Source organism: Cavia porcellus, unplaced genomic scaffold (assembly GCF_034190915.1).
Source record: "Cavia porcellus strain 051 isolate PalLab524CR breed Dunkin Hartley unplaced genomic scaffold, mCavPor4.1 scaffold_7, whole genome shotgun sequence".
NCBI classification, from domain to species: Eukaryota; Metazoa; Chordata; class Mammalia; order Rodentia; family Caviidae; genus Cavia; species Cavia porcellus.
The window spans coordinates 62,820,547-62,837,636 of record NW_026947490.1 but is presented as its reverse complement, the minus strand read 5'-3'; the positions used below and the strand labels follow the sequence as shown (position 1 = coordinate 62,837,636).

The 17,090-nt window shown below is 40.5% G+C and overlaps 1 protein-coding gene across 1 annotated transcript in view; it reads right to left on the bottom strand.

Moving 5' to 3' along the window:
* Window positions 1-16,624, bottom strand: part of Odad2 (outer dynein arm docking complex subunit 2) — a 181,094-nt gene extending 164,470 nt beyond the window's left edge. Inside the window, exons 1-8 of the mRNA XM_063253714.1 lie at window positions 16,371-16,624; window positions 15,591-15,712; window positions 12,960-13,222; window positions 7,420-7,577; window positions 5,015-5,207; window positions 4,355-4,461; window positions 4,029-4,165; window positions 2,538-2,654 (exon numbers count right to left, since the gene is read on the bottom strand). Of these exons, the coding sequence (XP_063109784.1) occupies window positions 2,538-2,654; window positions 4,029-4,165; window positions 4,355-4,461; window positions 5,015-5,207; window positions 7,420-7,577; window positions 12,960-13,183 (936 nt within the window). The 5' untranslated portion in view covers window positions 13,184-13,222; window positions 15,591-15,712; window positions 16,371-16,624. The remainder of the gene's footprint in view (window positions 1-2,537; window positions 2,655-4,028; window positions 4,166-4,354; window positions 4,462-5,014; window positions 5,208-7,419; window positions 7,578-12,959; window positions 13,223-15,590; window positions 15,713-16,370) is intronic.
* Between the last annotated feature and the right edge of the window lie 466 nt (window positions 16,625-17,090).

Genomic DNA, 17,090 nt, shown 5'->3' with positions numbered 1-17,090 from the left:
AAGTGTGTGAAGAAATTGCAGCTCTCATGAACGCCATTATGAGTATAAAACATTACAATTATTGTGGAGAACTATATGACTCTGCCATTTTTCTCCCAGGTTTTATCCAGGTGTAATGAAAGTCCATGATAACACAAAAGCTAGGGTAAGACTGTTCAAAGCGACTTTGTCTAGGAGGCTGAAAACTTGAAGCAACCCTCATTCCATCAACAAATAAGTGAATAAACATAATTTGCAGTGTATCCACAAAATGGAAAATACTCATCCATAAAAAGTCATGAAATAATGATAGACACAAAAGCATAGACGGCTATCAAAAGCAATGCTGACTGAAGTATAGTCAGGTACATCACATGAAGGTCACATGGCGGGAATCAGAATATGGTTATTCACAAGAGAGGAAGATTAAAAGAAAGTAGACATGATGACATTTTTCTGGGATGATAAGAATATCCTGGATCTTGATCAGAATAGTACACAGATATTCTAGGAAAAAAAATAATGAAATTGTATACTTAAAATCTGTATCTCCCTGTACGTAAATGTCACTTTAAATAAAAAATTTTTTAAACACATGTTAAAAACATACACCTATTGGATTTCTGGTTCTAAGAGGGCAGACTAAAATTTTTTTTAATACCATTCTACCCTTTAAAATTATCTCCAAAACAATTATAAGGGAAAAAAAAAACTCATCCTTGATGGAAATAGACATATTTTAAAACCCAGCTTTCAAACACAGGTAGGTAGATGGAATTAGGAAGCTGAAGTCTACAGAAAATATGCAATGCAAACAGCGTACTGGAAAGACAGAGGTCTTGGCCTCCATAGAGGAGAGAGAAATACCTGTGACAGGGCAAGAATATTTCAGAGTCTCTATGAAAAGCAGTGGACCCCTGATCCGCACACCTAACGCCAGCACTGCCACCCAGCGCCGTGAGGCTTTTACCTGCACACAGCCAGGAAATCAGAGATGTTCTAGAAACAGGACCAAAGGAGTTTTAGACTCAAGATTCCAAGTATAGATGGGACTAGAAACAAAGCCTCAGCCCAAAAAAAGAGAATTCAGTAAAATATCACCCACTTCTCAAAGGGTAACTAGGACAGTGCCTTTCCCTACTCACCTTGCTGGCAGAAGAGCCAAAGAAACTTTCCTAGGGAAACTGAACCCTATGGAGAAGGCTCTGAGAGAGCCTGGTACTAATGGGTCCCTGAACAAAAAGGGTTATGAGAAGCATCTCCTGTTTCAGAGTTTAAAACCTGCTAAAAGAAACTCAAAGGAGAGAAAGACAATGCAGTAAATAAATACATGGTGGTTAATTTTATATGTGCACCAGGCTGGGTTGAAGAGCCCAATATTTTGGTCAATCAGAAGTCTAAATATTTCTGTACATGAATTTTTTAGATGCAACTGGTATTTAAATCAGTAGCGTTTACATTAAGTAGATGAGCCTCCCTGGCATGGGTGAGCCTCGTGCAATCAGCTGAAGACTGAGGAAAGACTAGGATCTCCCAAAGAAAGAATTCTCCCCAAGACTGCAGCACAGAAACCCTGCCTGAGTTCCCAGCCACCTCCCCTGGGAACTGAGGACTCCGGAACACAAGGCTGACTCAGAGGAATTTCAGCCCACTGGACTCCTCTACACATTTTAGACCTGCCAGTCGTCACCTTTCCACACATCTACTTCTTAAAATGCTTTTTCTTCTGTTTTTGTCTCTCCCTGCCTCTCGCCCTATCTCTCCCATACTCCTTCATAACTGGTTTAATTTCTCTGAATAATCCTGAGTCATGCAAAAAAGCAAGCTTTCAAAAAATAAAAAAATCACCAATATACTGAGAGAAGATAAACTATTCATGCATAAGAGCCAGTCTATAAAACAGTTAAAGACATTAAAAATAAGAGCTTAATTTCAAAGGTATGCACAGTGTCTGGAAGATACAGTAATGTTTTCAGAAAGCCAAGACTCTAAGTTAACACTATTGCAACAGAAGGATGAGAGCATCTCCCCTCCAGTAAGGAGCGAGCTCTACGCCCAAGCAGCTGACATACTTTTCAAGACAATCCATGCAGGAAATGCTAGACAGGATGAAAAGAATCCAGATACCTAGGTGTCATAAACAGGGTTGAGTTTTACTCTTAGCATTACTAATTCAAAAGAGAAGAGAAACAGACCTATTTAGAATTGAAATATTACACTTTATCATCTACAGCAAATCAGGATCATTTTTAAAATGCTACACTTAACATAGTTTTTGTTGGTGGTGGTGATGGCGGCAGTGGTGACTTTTTATTCTGAGACAGAGTCTCACTATGAAGTAGTCCACGCTTGCCTTGAACTCACGGCAATCCTCCTGCCTCAACCTCCAGAGTGCTGGGATTACAGGCGTGTGCAACCATGCCCCACATTATAATGGCTATTTTATATTACATTATAAAAACATTCTAATAATCAAAAGCAGTGTCCAAAAACGGGTAACATGACTCTCCAACTTTTTATAGTCTAGAAAGCTATAATCAAGAAAACACAAAACTCACCTGTTTAGACATATTTTCTGAAAATTTTGCTGACTTGTCTTTTAAAAATGTGACAAGGTCTTTGTATACTTCACCTTTTCTCTCGTAATCAATTTCCCCCTCATCATCTGTTTTACCCTTTGAGAGAAAAAGGGGTAACAATTAAAGTAACAGCAGTGTTAGAACCTGGTCAACACAACACCACCTCAGCTGATGTACAGGGGAGCTTTTTTTTTTTTTTAACTCTAAAAGATGCATATGATAATGTTCTCTCTCTCTCTCTCTCTCTCTCTCTCTCTCTCTCTGTATGCATGTATGTGGGCAGGCATATATGTTGTATGTGTAGCAAGTCTCTGCTATATTGTCCCGGCTGCTCTTGAGATCTCAAATTCCTGCACTCAAGACAGCCTCCTGCCTCAGCCTCCCAAGTATCTGAAACTACAGGTGTTTCCTGTCATATAGTAGATTCTATAAATGAATCTAATGATACCCATCCATCCATCCATCCATCCATCCATTTGTTCATTCAGGCTCTCATCCACCTGGCATGGGCCTCCTGTATACACATGAAATCTCAGTACTCAGCAGAGAGGTATAAGCCCTTCTCCTGCTCTCCTCTGCTAAAAAATACACTGTGACTTCAAGAACCTTCCCTGGTGAAGTCACAAAAGGCCTGCTGTGCAGCATGACTGCTGTGGGGGCATTTGCCAGGGTTTTGTCTCTAGAAGGCTGTCTGCTCCGCCACTTCCCTGCCTCTGCCCGTCTTCTGCCAGCCTCTCTCCCTTATTTCTCTTTCTTCCCGGCCCATTATTCTACCATAACACATTTTATAGCCACACAGAACTGCAGTGTGTTTTTATTTTTTATTTTTTGCAATCATTGAAGATATTTATGGTCTTCCCTTTCCATTTTTTAAAACCTGAAAGGAATACTTAGATGTTCCCAAGTCAAATGAAGTTGCACATGCGTAAGTCAGTGGTCTCTGACAGAAAGAAGATCCCTTGCTCCCCTGGGGAAGATCAAAGAACCCCCATCCTGAGCCCCTGGGGCCCCAACCCTGGCCCAGCAGTACCCCATATCTAGGGCCAGCACGTCCTCCAGCTGCTCCATGTGGGGACACCCAGGCTCAGCCCGGCTTTGTCCCTGGGGCTGGGAGGATGGGGGCTCAGTTATGCCTTCCATGTACTTCGGGCCCCCTTTTGCAATTTTTCTTCCATACCTGTGTGATCAGTCCATGAAGCAACTACAAAAGAAATCTGGATTTTATAAAGTGAAATGGGTCACTCTCAAAACTGGCATTTTTACCACCAAGCTGATTCTGAACCACAAAGCTGATTCTGAGGTGATTCTGGATTCACCCAGAAAACACAGCAAAGGCACCTGCTTTGATGGCAGGGGTGACTTCCATTCTCGGTGGTCCCCGGAATACAACCCGCGGGTCCAGGCATTATGGAGACCCTGCACAGAGCCCACACCCACTGGCTTCAGTAACAATTTTCGAGTATTACTTACACCATTTAAAAATACACCGTCTGTGCTGCAGGTGACGCACAAAGTATCGACATCGTGTGGCTTCACCAAGATGTAACACATTTCTCCATGAATCTGTCTCCAAGGTGGAGCCCGACATCCATTTGAAAACTCATAATCTGAAAACAACCATTGAGCCATTCAAAGCACCACAACTTAGAATTTTGTACAATGTGTTGACTTCAACAAAATCAATGTTGTTGAAATATTAAGCTTGCAAATTCTTAAAGATTTCATTCTACCATAGGCATGGAACACGTTCTTAAAACACAGTGATGAAAATGTAAACAACATGAATCTGAGAATACCTGAGGTGTATTCGATAGATTCCAAGAATGTTTGGTCTCCCTTTCCGGAGAAACTTTTCAGAAGCTCTATATCTTTCTTAACAGGCACTGGATTTAAATGTATTTGTCTGAAATAAATGTTTAGCAAAAAGATTAAGTGCTTTAAAACAGAAAATGAACAAATATCATCATATTGGGGGCAATCTTTTTTGACAACTAAAATTGTACTTAATTTTCATCACATTATAATTTTTAACAACACTAACAAAACACAGTATTAGTAATTCCTGTCGAATGTCATTAAATATATTCAGCTTAAGCATCACTTCATTTTAATGATACTTTATTAGTACTGAAAAAAATGAACATGGTATGCATTACACAAACTCAACACAATATTTGTGCTATAATTCAAAACTTTATGATTATGCTAAGAGTCTTTTAAAATAACCAGGTTTAATGTCTTCGGAGCTGGATGAAACACCACTAGACTCTTTTAGCAATATTAACTGAAAATTTTAAAATTTTTACAAATAAAATAAATCCAATATATTAGAATATTATTCCAGCAAAATGTAATGTTCAATTATCAGCAATAGCATCTATTTTATTTGCAATTTTTCTCTTAACTCCAAAAGCAATATTCATCAGTACTTTACAGATCTCTCTGATAAGACTTACAGTGAAATGTGCCTTAGGGTGTGGTTGAGAAGGTGCAGATCCAGCTGTTTCAGCAGTATGGCAATCTTCATCTTCTTCTCATTGTCAGGATCATCTCCATTGCTAATTTTATGAAGAATATTCAAGACATTGGAGTCTTCTGTCATTGTGTTATACTCTGAGCCCAGGATTTTTACTACAGGGTCTCTGTTAGCTGACAAGAAATAGATAAAGAAATAATATCACCCTCTTGTGTTCCAGTATGACCAACCCAAAGACTAACAAATCCATCAAAGGCTCTTCTTACTCATCTCTATTTGTGAGAGTCTACTGTACTTAGAAACTTTCTTGTATGCTTCTTGATGCATTATAACATCATATACATGATTTCCTTTGATAGGACAAAGGTCAAGAACAAAGCTGATTGGTTCCTGCCCCTCCCCCACATAGTCTGCCTTCTCTTCCTCTTCCTTCTAGTTCTTCCTCACCTAGTTCTCTCTCCTCTCTCCCCTCATATCCCCTTTTTCTCTCCCTCCCTCTCTCTCCCTCTCTCCCTCTCTCCTCTTCCTCTCTCTCCCTCTCCCTCTCTCTCCTTCTCTCTCCCTGTCTCTCCCTCTCTCTCCCTCTCTCTAGCTATGGAGCATTTTTCAGTACATTCAGAATTCAACGAATAGCCAGTCTCCTTGAAATGATCATCCTAGACCTGTATGTATCTACATGTACCGGCACTCAGTGTTCACAAATACTTTCTTCCCCAAACCTCATGCTCCTCTCAGCCTGCGGGTCTATGTCACTCTTTTCCACTTGTTCAAACTGCGTGTATTCTCAAAGCCTTTTGACTCCAGAGTTGGCAAAATAAATCTAAACAGTATTTATGCATGCACCAAGATTATAGCAAAAAGCTTAAATGCTAAAAGTAATTATCAAAACTGACCTAGTGATGCTGAAAAGAAAATTTGGTAAATGTTAAAATATATATATAAATATACACACACATATGGGTGGAAATGAAGGAGAAAAGGTAATACTGTTTTTTTGTTTGTTTGCTTGGTGTCAGGAGTCAGAACCTCACACTGGCCAGGCAGGTGCTGTGCCACGGAGCTGCATCCCCAGCCAGGTGGTACTCTTGTCTAGGAGGAGCAACTCATGAAGGATGAAAGCTCACATTCACTGAGGTGGCAGAGGGAAACCCATCACAGCAGCATGGGAAGCATGAGCTGACTGAGAGTAGCATTGGCTCCGCAGCAATAAATGGGCTGTGCCACAGAGTTGCATGAAATGCTTAGCTAAGGCTTGGAAATGACTGCTTAGAAGGCAAAGATGAGCAAAGAAAAGAAACCCAAGGAATCGGTCATCTATTCAGCATTTCAATCTATCAACCTATGGTTGCCATCTCTTAAAGATTCAAGACAGTACACATTCAGGCGAATTATCAGGAAAGACAGAAGCCTAACTACCAAATTGGCAAGCACCATGCAGTTTAAATCTGAAAGTAAAGGTTGTACCTAAACTTATATGAAGACGAAAATGGGGGAGTGGAGAAATATTTAGGCCAACCATATATTTGGAGCCTGTGCAGTACTTTCCCCTACCGCCCACCGGGTAGAAGCTTTAATGTAAAGAAGCTTTAATGTACAGGTAACCAAATAATGAAGAGCAGATGTGAGATGCTCTGAGGCTGACATCCTGCTATATTCTTTTAAGGCCCACTTATACACTAATGCACAAAACCCATGTACCTTATGCCTGGGATCCACTGGTCATACACTTACACACACTTAAAACACATACCACACATCATTAACTACGATCAGGCATTTCGAGTGGTAAGAAATATTTATAACAGGTAAGAGATATAAACATTTATAGCAAGCAACAATCACATTCTGTTTTGCAAGTTAGATAGTCAATAATGATCTCGTTGTATATCTTTTCCACAGAGGAAAAGAATATTTCTCAGAAAATTGGATAAATGTGACTCTTTGCAGAAGACTATGAATTTCACAGTAGAAAAATGACTAAGAAAACTGGAAGAACGATTTATTAAGGTCTCTCTCTGCTAAAGCCAGAGCCCACATTCACTTTGGAGGAAAAGAATGGGCACTCATCAAGCCAGGAGAAAGGGTGACCATAACCTTACAGCAGACAGGCCACTGGGCTTTCCACAAGCTGAAAAGACATTCCTTACATCACATGCTAAATTTTAAAAGCTAGGAGATTACTAATGCTAAAGGATCGGCCCTTTCATTGTAAAGCAGAAATCTGCTATGAATGAAACAAGGCAAATTAATGCCATTTTCATGAAGTGGTATGTAGGGCTTTTACCTTTTGATTGCAGAACTTTTTTTAAAAGACTATAATAAATGATACCCGCTCCCACATTATGTTCTAAAAGTTCAGATCCCAGACTAGAATGTAAACCTCACCTTCAATACAGGCTTGAGTCTCCTTCAATTTTGCATCTTTGGCAATAAATACCAGCTGTGACAGCTGCCCAAAGCTCCTCACTTTAATTTGAGGTCCAGAGAGAAATAGTAAAGGCTTCCCATTTTTATCTACTTCTTCTGAACTGACTTCTTTTTCACTAAAAAAACAGACAAAAAATTGAAACAATCTTACCCAGATGCTGCTAGAAGTTAAACCTAGACATTCAGATGATTCTGTCTCATTATAAAACACAGAAAACAGAAAACTCTCTGATTAGAAGCTCATTTATTTTCCCACTTGAACCCACACAAGTCTTAACCCCCAAACTTTGAGCAATCATAATGAGCAACAGGATGTATCTACAGAGAAAACTTCAAGTAATTTGTAGAATGTACAATTGAACTCAGTTAATTAGCATGTTCATTTTTGTTTCTCTAACTATGTTTTGGTTTCTAACATTTTTTTAAATTCCTACTTCTACAGAACCATTCATGATTCGGGGATTTCTTATTTTATTTATAAAATTTTTAGGCCACAGTAATTAGTGGTTAGGAATTTTCTTGGCTACACTGTGTTTATGAACAAAAAAATAAAACAGTGAAAAAAGGCAAACTAGATCTTCTCTATGGACTTTTCCCCACTCCCTACTTACTAACTGGTTTATATTAGGATAATAAGCAACTTTTTAAAAACGAATTTTTCCTGATCAGAAAATATTGAGTTTCCTAGATCTGTGTTTCTGTCCATTTAATTATTTTTAGATTGGTATCTTAAAATATTGACATGTTTTTATGGAACAGACATTTCTATAGTTTTCTACTACTTCCAACACTGATTAAATTGTCTAGGTTTTCTGTTACATGTTAATGTTGTACAATGTTGTACATTCATCAGAAAGAACCACTCCAATAGATCCACATTACCTGTTGCAGACACTGTTAATAAGCTATTTGTCACTGCAATAAAATGCCAGAGGTAATCAACTTAAAAAGAAGAAAGATCTCATTTGCTTCACAGCTTTAGAGCTTCCTAGTTGCAGGGTCATTTGGCCCTGTTCTTTTGAGTCTGTGGCAAAACAACACATGATCATAGGGACCACATGGAGGAGCAACCAACCAGAGAGGAACGGCAGGGCCAGGATCCAAATGTCCTCTTGAAGGGCACACAAAATGACCTCACTTCCTTCAGTTAATTTCAGGCTTTTAAAGATTTCACTACCTCAAATGATGCCAAACTGAAGACCAAGGCTTTAACAGATGGGCCTTGGAAGACACTTGTCCAAAACCACTTTACTGTCTCACTAGAATCAAAACCAGCAGACAGACAACTATGGGAGACAAAATAAAGTCCTCCAAAATGTCCACATCCCAGCCCCGCAAAACCTGTGAATAAATCTGATCCATGGCAAAGGGACTTCACAGATGGATTAAGTTATAGGTCTTCAAACGGGGAAACTATTCTGGATTATCCAGCATAAACATAATCCCAAAGACTCTTATAAAAGGGTGGTGGGCAGGTCAGAATCAGAGGTGATTCAAAGATAGAAGTAGAGGTCAGAGATTTGCAAGGCCCACAACAAAGGAATACAGGGGCCATGTAGGAGCTGGGAAAGGAAAGAGAAAATTGCTTGAACCTTGAGATGGAATAGAGCCCTGCCGATATGTTGAGTGTAACCCTGAAATTCATTTTAGACTTAGGATTTGAACTGTGAGACCATGAAGTTGTACTGTTTTAGTCACTACATTCGTGGTCACTTGTTACCGCAGCAGTAGAAATCTAATACAGCACTAACACTGCCTGGTACAGAAGGAAACTGCTCAATAACAGCACTTCTAATAGTGACTTCATACAGTGAGGAATCTGTGGGATAAATGAGTTGTGAAGGAATTCTAGACTGGCCAGAGACAAGGTTTATGAACATATTCTCTCTAAAATTAAGCTTATGAGTAATAATATCTTAGGAACTGAGATATCTTAAAGGCTTTTACTTAAAGGTAACTGGGTTAAGGAATGGTCGCTCATACTAACTGTCTGAACACGGGGTTGGATTGTAAGCTTTTGAATGTTGAAAATATCAAGCTTCTTGAGTCAATAAAAGCAGAAATCCTATTGAAAAATTGAAGGACTACAGAGCACTGGACATTTGTCACTGCTCCTACTACAGCCTGGAACTCAACAGAGGAGTGGGAAATAAAATTCCAGTACAGAGAAGGTGAAAGAAAGAAAGCTCCAATCTCCAGGCTCCCCATTCCTGACACCTGGAGCTCTTGGAAAGAAAAATACTACACCATCACCACCCACCACCCACCACCCCACCTCCCGCTCAGGAACGGCATGAAGAATGTGCTGCTGAAGGTATCAGCTATCCTGGTGGAAAGACTTTTAAACTGGAATTGAGGAAGGGGGCTAGAAATACTCAGGTGATATTATAAAGACAGCAGGAAAATGTCATGTTCTTTAATCCCAGTGTCCAGCTTAGTCCCCAAGGTATAGTAATTACTCAATAAATGTGTGTCTAAAGGGTAATACAGGCAGAAGACTACAGTCAAGAAACTGCAGTTGTCAGGGGCAAAAAATAAAAAGCTAAGTACAAAACTTGTAACAGGCCGGGGGACAGAGCTGAGTGGGACGGAGCTGGTTCCGTGGGTGAGGCCCTGGATTTGATCCCCTGCACTACTACCTCCCAAATTAAAAAGAAACAAATACCTGAGGGCTACTGATCTGACTAGTGACTAGGAAATTTTACCAAAATATGACAACATGCGCTCGTAAAACAACACAATTTGTGGAGGTTGAGTGTAATATTAAGAGATTATGTAATTCACAATATTGATCATAAAATTAAGGACCAAAAAAGTATGGGTCATGCTTCCAGGATGTACCACTGGAGGGGCCAATGTGACCTCTTGTCCATAGAGAATTTCTACCAGCACACAATTTTGTTCCAGTTCACATGTATCATGAAAATACAGCAGCAAAATACAGCAACCACAGCACAGATATGACTGAAAAAGTAGTTTTTCCAGAGGAGAAAAAAAAAAAAAAGCAGAAAATGACATTCTCCCTGCGTGATTCTGAATGGTTAACCAGTTTGTAAATTTCCCAAACTCCACTCTAGAGAATCAAAGCACTAGGACTGGAGGAACAGATGACCGCGTAATCTGTCTCACCTTACAGGTGAGCTGCACAGTGATGTGTTTCAGGAAGATCAGTCAAATGAAAATAAGACATTTTGCTTAAAAAAGTAAATGTGGAGAGACCATGACAGATGTTACCATAGAGTAAATAGGTTCAGAATGATTCTAATGGAAAAGATGGATTAGGCAGCATGTGAAAAGTACCTGCCTGTTCAATTATTACGACCTGCACAAGGAAAAAGAAGATGGTGGTGTAAGACCTTTTCAATAAGCGATGGCAAGACTGGTTTCAAATAGTAAATGTTAATCTGCCTAAAAAGAAGAAGGCTGATCAGACTTTTACTGATCACCATAGAAAAAGGATTCGGAAATGCACCACATCAAATGCCACAAATAGCATTATCTGCAGAAACACAATAGGTAGGTTACCGATTTTACACATGCAGGGCAGATAAAACTGACTTGCCTTGGAACAAGAGACCTGAGAGAAAGTATATCCACAAGAAGAAAGATTGCTTCTATTCTAGAACCCCCAAGGACATTAGGATGATAGAAAGACACCCAAGAGACTTCAGTCTTTTGACACACAGACCTGAATCCTGTCTGATACAGTAGCTTCCTTGCTTTTGATAAATGTATAAAGAGTGAAATAAGGGCCAGAAAGGTGCATGGAAACCAAAGAACAAAGATGGGCAGTTGGTCTAATTTAACAATAAATTCTTTTAGCTACTAAGGATTATCACTGGTTTTTATCACTCATTTTGTTGCTAGAGGTAACAAACACCAGGCACCTAAGGGTGGCTGAGCTTCTCTGGTTTGGTGCACGCATGGGGCATACAGTCTAGACCTGGTGTGAGACCACTTAGTATTTGGGTAGTAACAAAATGCTTGCTTTCTTCAAGGCAGTCAGTACCTATGTGGTTTCCACAAGCTCAGTTTCCTTCACATATAATTGGTGATGCTACCAGATATCATCCCGTCCAGCACCGAAGACATCACCACTTGAGGTCAGAAATAAAAACGACAGGTAGAAAAGTTAATTAAAGGCTGAACGTTCAGTCTGACAGAAGTGAGACAATCAGGGGATAGTTGTTTCAAAATATAGATGGTGTTCAAACGTTAAAATATCCTGCTTAGAAGAGAAGACGATGCATAAAGACAGCATGCAGAGATTTAAGTATAGAAACAAAGCAAAACTAAAAAAAGAATTTGGAGAAGAATACAGAAGGAAAAACAGTGACACATTTGGGGCATGTGTAACACCCACCTAACCAGCAGGCAGATGTGGTCATGATTGTACTTGGAACACAAAATTAACACAAAGTCCAGATACAAAGACAATCACCATTTCTCTTCTGTCATATGATTTAAAGCCATCTTTGAACAAAGTAGTTAATATGTTTCTAATTGGTTTTGCAGATGTTTTTCATCTTTCAAAAGTTAGGAAAAACACTGAAATTAGGTGGGATCAACAAAGAATGGGGGACTCATCCAGAAATGACAAGAACTTGAGGAGAAAGTGACCTTGGCAGAGTTAGACATGAAATACACCCATAAAAATTTTCAAAAAACTCAGAGAAGGAAGACCAATCTGTGAATTTAAGAGTCCTTAGATGCAGGTTAAGAGTGGTTTTGCAGTCCTAAAACTGAACTCTGACTCTATGTTCACAAAAATCCCAAATGAGAAAGAAGGGAAAGGCATCGATAGGAAGCTTTGGCTAGCTACAGAACTATTTTATAAGGTTGGATCACTAAAATTTATATGCAAAACCAAAACAGACAAGGTGGTAAAAAGAGATGCCTGGAAGGCACAATAAACTGAGGATGCACACAACGAAATATATCCATTGGTTTATTTATTATACAATTATAATGAGTGATGACACATAATTACTCTATGTGTTTCTATAATTGTATGTATTTACATATATATAACGGTGTCTATCACCATTTTTTTCAGGTACTGTGGATTGAACCCCGGACCTTCACACTGAGCTGTGCTACACCCCAAGACCATTTTTTCATTTTTACTTTTTAAAATTTTGAGATGAGGTCATTACTTCGCCCGTGGAAGGAATTCTGTCTGTATCAGATGTCACAAAACCAGAAGTTCCTGGCATGTGGCAAGCAATAAAGGCCAGGGATGGAGAGGCAGTGGTGACCTGGAGAATGTATCCTCTACCAAAAGAAAACGAAATTTAAATTTATAAATTAGATAAAACACTGCATTGGCTCACTGAAATATCCTTCAATTTCATCTGACTGTCTCCAATTGAGAACCCCTAACTTGAGGGATTTCTGAAACTCACAGAAGCTAAGTGGCTTTTCCAAAAACTCCCAACCAATTAATAAAAATGTGTACAATAATGAAATTAAGTGCTAGAAGCAACTAAGTGGCTTACCTGACAATATAACCTGACTCAAATGCTGAGGGCTCCAAATTTGTTTTCCATTCAAGTGGTTCTACAAAAACACATTTTGCTTCTTGGGGGTGATCATTAGTAAAATGCTCCACAAAGATAATGATCTCCTTCAATAATACTTCATTCAGAGGCGTGATCTCCAGGGTCCCTGTCCCGTAGCCAGCAGCTGTCCAGTGTGCCAATCTTGCCAGTGCCACACCCATGACATCCAATAATCCTCCTGGGATCTGAGCTCACGCACGCTGCACCGGAGCGGAAGGAATTAGAAGCCACAGTGACCACCTTTTCACTGACAGCATGGCTCTCATTCTCAAGATCTTAAATTAGCGCTCCTCCATCAACAGTCTGCTTCTTAATCTTTTAATTATGTAATTGCTCTTCAATTTAGTAAAATAATCCAAGAGCTCTAAGTAAAACTTATTAGTATCGAAGGATTTTCCAGTATCTGTCTGCCCTGAAATCAATAGCTTTTTTCTAACGTTGCTGGACCTAAGAAAGAGAATACAGACACAGAAAATCTACACAGAAAACTGCAAAAGTGGAAAAAAGAACTGAAGGAGGTGGGCAACAAGTGCTTCACCACCCTGTTAGGGGGCTGGAAGTTTAAATCACAAATGCGCATTTCATTTGGGCCCCAAGTCACTTAGGAATATGCTAAGGGAACTCTGTAAATCAGACTTTTTGTTGTTGTTGTTCTTTTGAGACAGCATCTCGCTATGCAGTTCAGGCTGGCCTTGAGCTCACTCTGTAGCCCAGGCTGGTCTCAAATCAGCAAGGATCCTCCTACCTCAGCCTCCCAACTCCTGGAATTACAGGTGTGCACCACTATGCCCAGTCTAGTCTAACTTTCTTTGGTCACAATATCTGTATCAGCAATGATGATGGACAAACCTGATTCTAACAGCTTTGTAAATACCCCCAAAAGCCTTCTGAATTAATAAGAATGGTGGATTATAACTTTAAGTTTTCCTGAAAATTAGTGCAGGGCATCCTGACGCTATTACAAGAATATTTGAACAATTTAAATACCGGATTCCCTATTAATACATCTTGCAGATTTGCAAAAACAAGAATTTTTTTTAGTCTATTTAGCTAACCAAATTATCAAGCCTAGCAATAAAATGTAAAACAGAAATTCAATGAAATAAATTTCACTTTGGCTACTTAAGAAAGTTTTTAAAAGATGACATTTAAAATGTTGACCTTATTTGTAACAGTAAATAAAAACCTGATACAAATTTATAAGGAATATTACTTTCGGATAACCTATACTTGTTTCTTTTTGCATTTGTAATAACACTGGTCATTAAAATCTGCCTTCCAAAACATTAGGTTAACGGCTATAAAGTAAATACCATCACTATTTTAAAGGCACAGATGTATCAGACTCTCCAGAAATGACTTGGAGATTTTGCTTTCTGTGCTGTATTAAATCTTGAAATCCAATAACAGGGTTTCAGCGACTCTCAGTAGGTAAATACTTCCTGCTGGGAAGCAGGGTGGAAATACTGCACAGATGTCTCCGCAGTTACCAGAACAATGGGAGGGGGCACCACCAGGGATCCCTAAGGAGGACGCAAGATGTCAAATGTCCTGAGTAGGACTGCACTCAGCAGGAGGAAGTCTGCCATAACCCCCGGGCGTCTGGAGAGTAAAAACTTCAGAAAATAATGAGTCTAGAGAGTTCTCCACTTTACAAAAATCTTGAAGCATTTTTTCCACAGTTTCAGCATAGTCTTAACTTTTCTAGATGGTCACTGTAATATAAGTGAAAGGAAAATTGTTCGTAAGTCATTTTACATGGAACTTTATAAAAGTTGAGTCTTTTGGAAATCACACCATTTAGCAACATTCTTCCCAAAATTCAAATTGCGATGGTGCATTTGTAGCACCGTGCCTGGGATCTCCTCCTGTTCATGGTAATTCCAGGTAAGGCTGAAGTGTGTCTGAGCGCTCCCTTAAGTATCTAGTGTAGCACTACCCAAGCGTCTATAACTATTTTCCTTCATTTAATAAACAGCACTATCAATATCTAAGACTGCACTATAAGTGTAGGACCATTGTCTATGATCTTGATTGTAGAATAATTACAAAAATTACAAAATATTTGCTATATAAGCCAAGTGTTGGATCAGATAGACTTCAAAATAACTGATCTAATACATATCTTCATATAGGTAAACAGATAAATTCTAGGGAAATGACACATATATAGTTAACTTACAATTTTTGCTCTACAAGTCTTGTTTCTATTGCTAACTGATGTAAGACACTGTAGATTCTAACAAACAAAGCATATATTGATGCTGTGGAACCCTCGAGTTTCCCAATGTTAGGAGCATACGTGTAACTAGGAAAAATAGCTTTCTATATCTTTTCAGTCTGCTTTTAAGTGCAACACTTGTTCTGGTGATTTTATAACGATACATAATACATTAATTATTTCTTCCTTGCATCTTTTCTTTTAAAAAAATGTGAAACTGCATAGTGTAAAGATTGTTGTAGTCCACGTATCATACTTTCTAAGAGAAAGCGCTTAGAGAACTAAGACATGCAAAACAACGTCTTTTTGTCTCGAGAAACTTTTGCAGAAATGTAAGTGCAACTCACACTTGAACGTGTTTCAATTGATCAATGATGGTAATCCTGAGCCACAGCCAGCGACTGACTTTACTGCAGAAGGTAGCCTCCAGGACTTTGGCTATCCAGAAGACAAGCGCAGCAGAGCAACACTATCAGAAAAAAGTAAGTAAGCGATGGTCAGGCATTGTCAGCGCAACTCTTAAAAATACAGAACGCGCAGTCTGCACCCAGCACCAGGCCCCTAATTTCTTTAGGCCCAATGCGTAACCATGGTTACCCAAGGAAGACCTAGAAATACATAGCAAGTATCTTTGCGTGAAAGTAAACTTTTAAAAGAAAACACGTTCCAAGACAAAAAGGGAAAAAAGTTTTTTTGTGACTTTTGTTTACACCGACTGGTAACCACGTTTTCTCTACCGATCCAATAGGGCACGGTATTTCTTTTTACGCGTCAGCTTTAAGCTTCAGTCTCACAAATGAAATGAAACCCATTCGAGTCATTTCGGTCAACCTGGACCGAACTCTCCAGCAGGCTGCAGAAACGCGGCGCCCACCCGGGGGTTCGGGGCGCACCCAGTGGGGTGAGCGGTCCCCAGGGCCCCGCCGGACTGTAGCCGGCACCGCGGGACCAGGGCGCTCAGCGGGGACCGAGGCCGGACGCCGGGGCTGGGAAGGAGACCTGGGCGCCGGAGAGGGAAAGACCCAGCCTGCGAAGTCCCCCGCAGGGAGCCGGAACCCGAGCTGCGCGACCACCCCGCACCCCGCACCCCGCACCCCGCACCCCGCACCCCGGCAGGCAGCGCTCACCAGCAGCGCCCAGCCGCCGCGTCCTCCCGTTGCTAGGACGCCGTAAACACCGCGCAGCGCAGCCCGCAGATTCCGTGCGCGGTCGCGACCCGGCGCGGCCAGAGTTCCAGCCGAACCGCTGCGAGGACCCCGGGCGGGACTGCGCTCCCCGCTGCGGGCCACCTGCGCCGCCGGCCACCTGGGCTGGCGAGGCTGCAGCTACCTCCTCCCTCGGGATTGAGGATCCGGTCCCACCCCTGCCGGGCTGTGGGAGATGTGGGGGCAGCCGAGGGGCTTTCGGAAACTTAACCTGCACGGAAAGCAAACAAAAACCAGGCCTTAGAAACAGTTTCTGGTGCTACTCTCCAGAGGCCTGCACGCCTATGCTGTTTACCCTTTGCAAAAGCCTCAGAAAACCGCATAGGCCGCTCTCTTGGGGTATCTGAGGCATTCATCGTTCTCTCCAAAAAGTAGACATGGTACAACACCATAACCCATTGGAAAGGCAGAAACTGCACTTTTCAGTAGTCTAGTTCAGAAAACTGAAATAAAATGAGAATATTTTTGTCATCTTTTTTTAATTAATGCAGTTTACCTGTCTGTTAAGACAGACGGTCTTAACCCTCAGCATTAGACACTCAGCCAAAACAGATGGGGGTGGGGTGGGACTGAGAGCCTGGGGGAAAAAAAGAGACTGTTGCGGTTTGGGAGAAAGGAGAACAAACAGTATAGCCCAGCCCG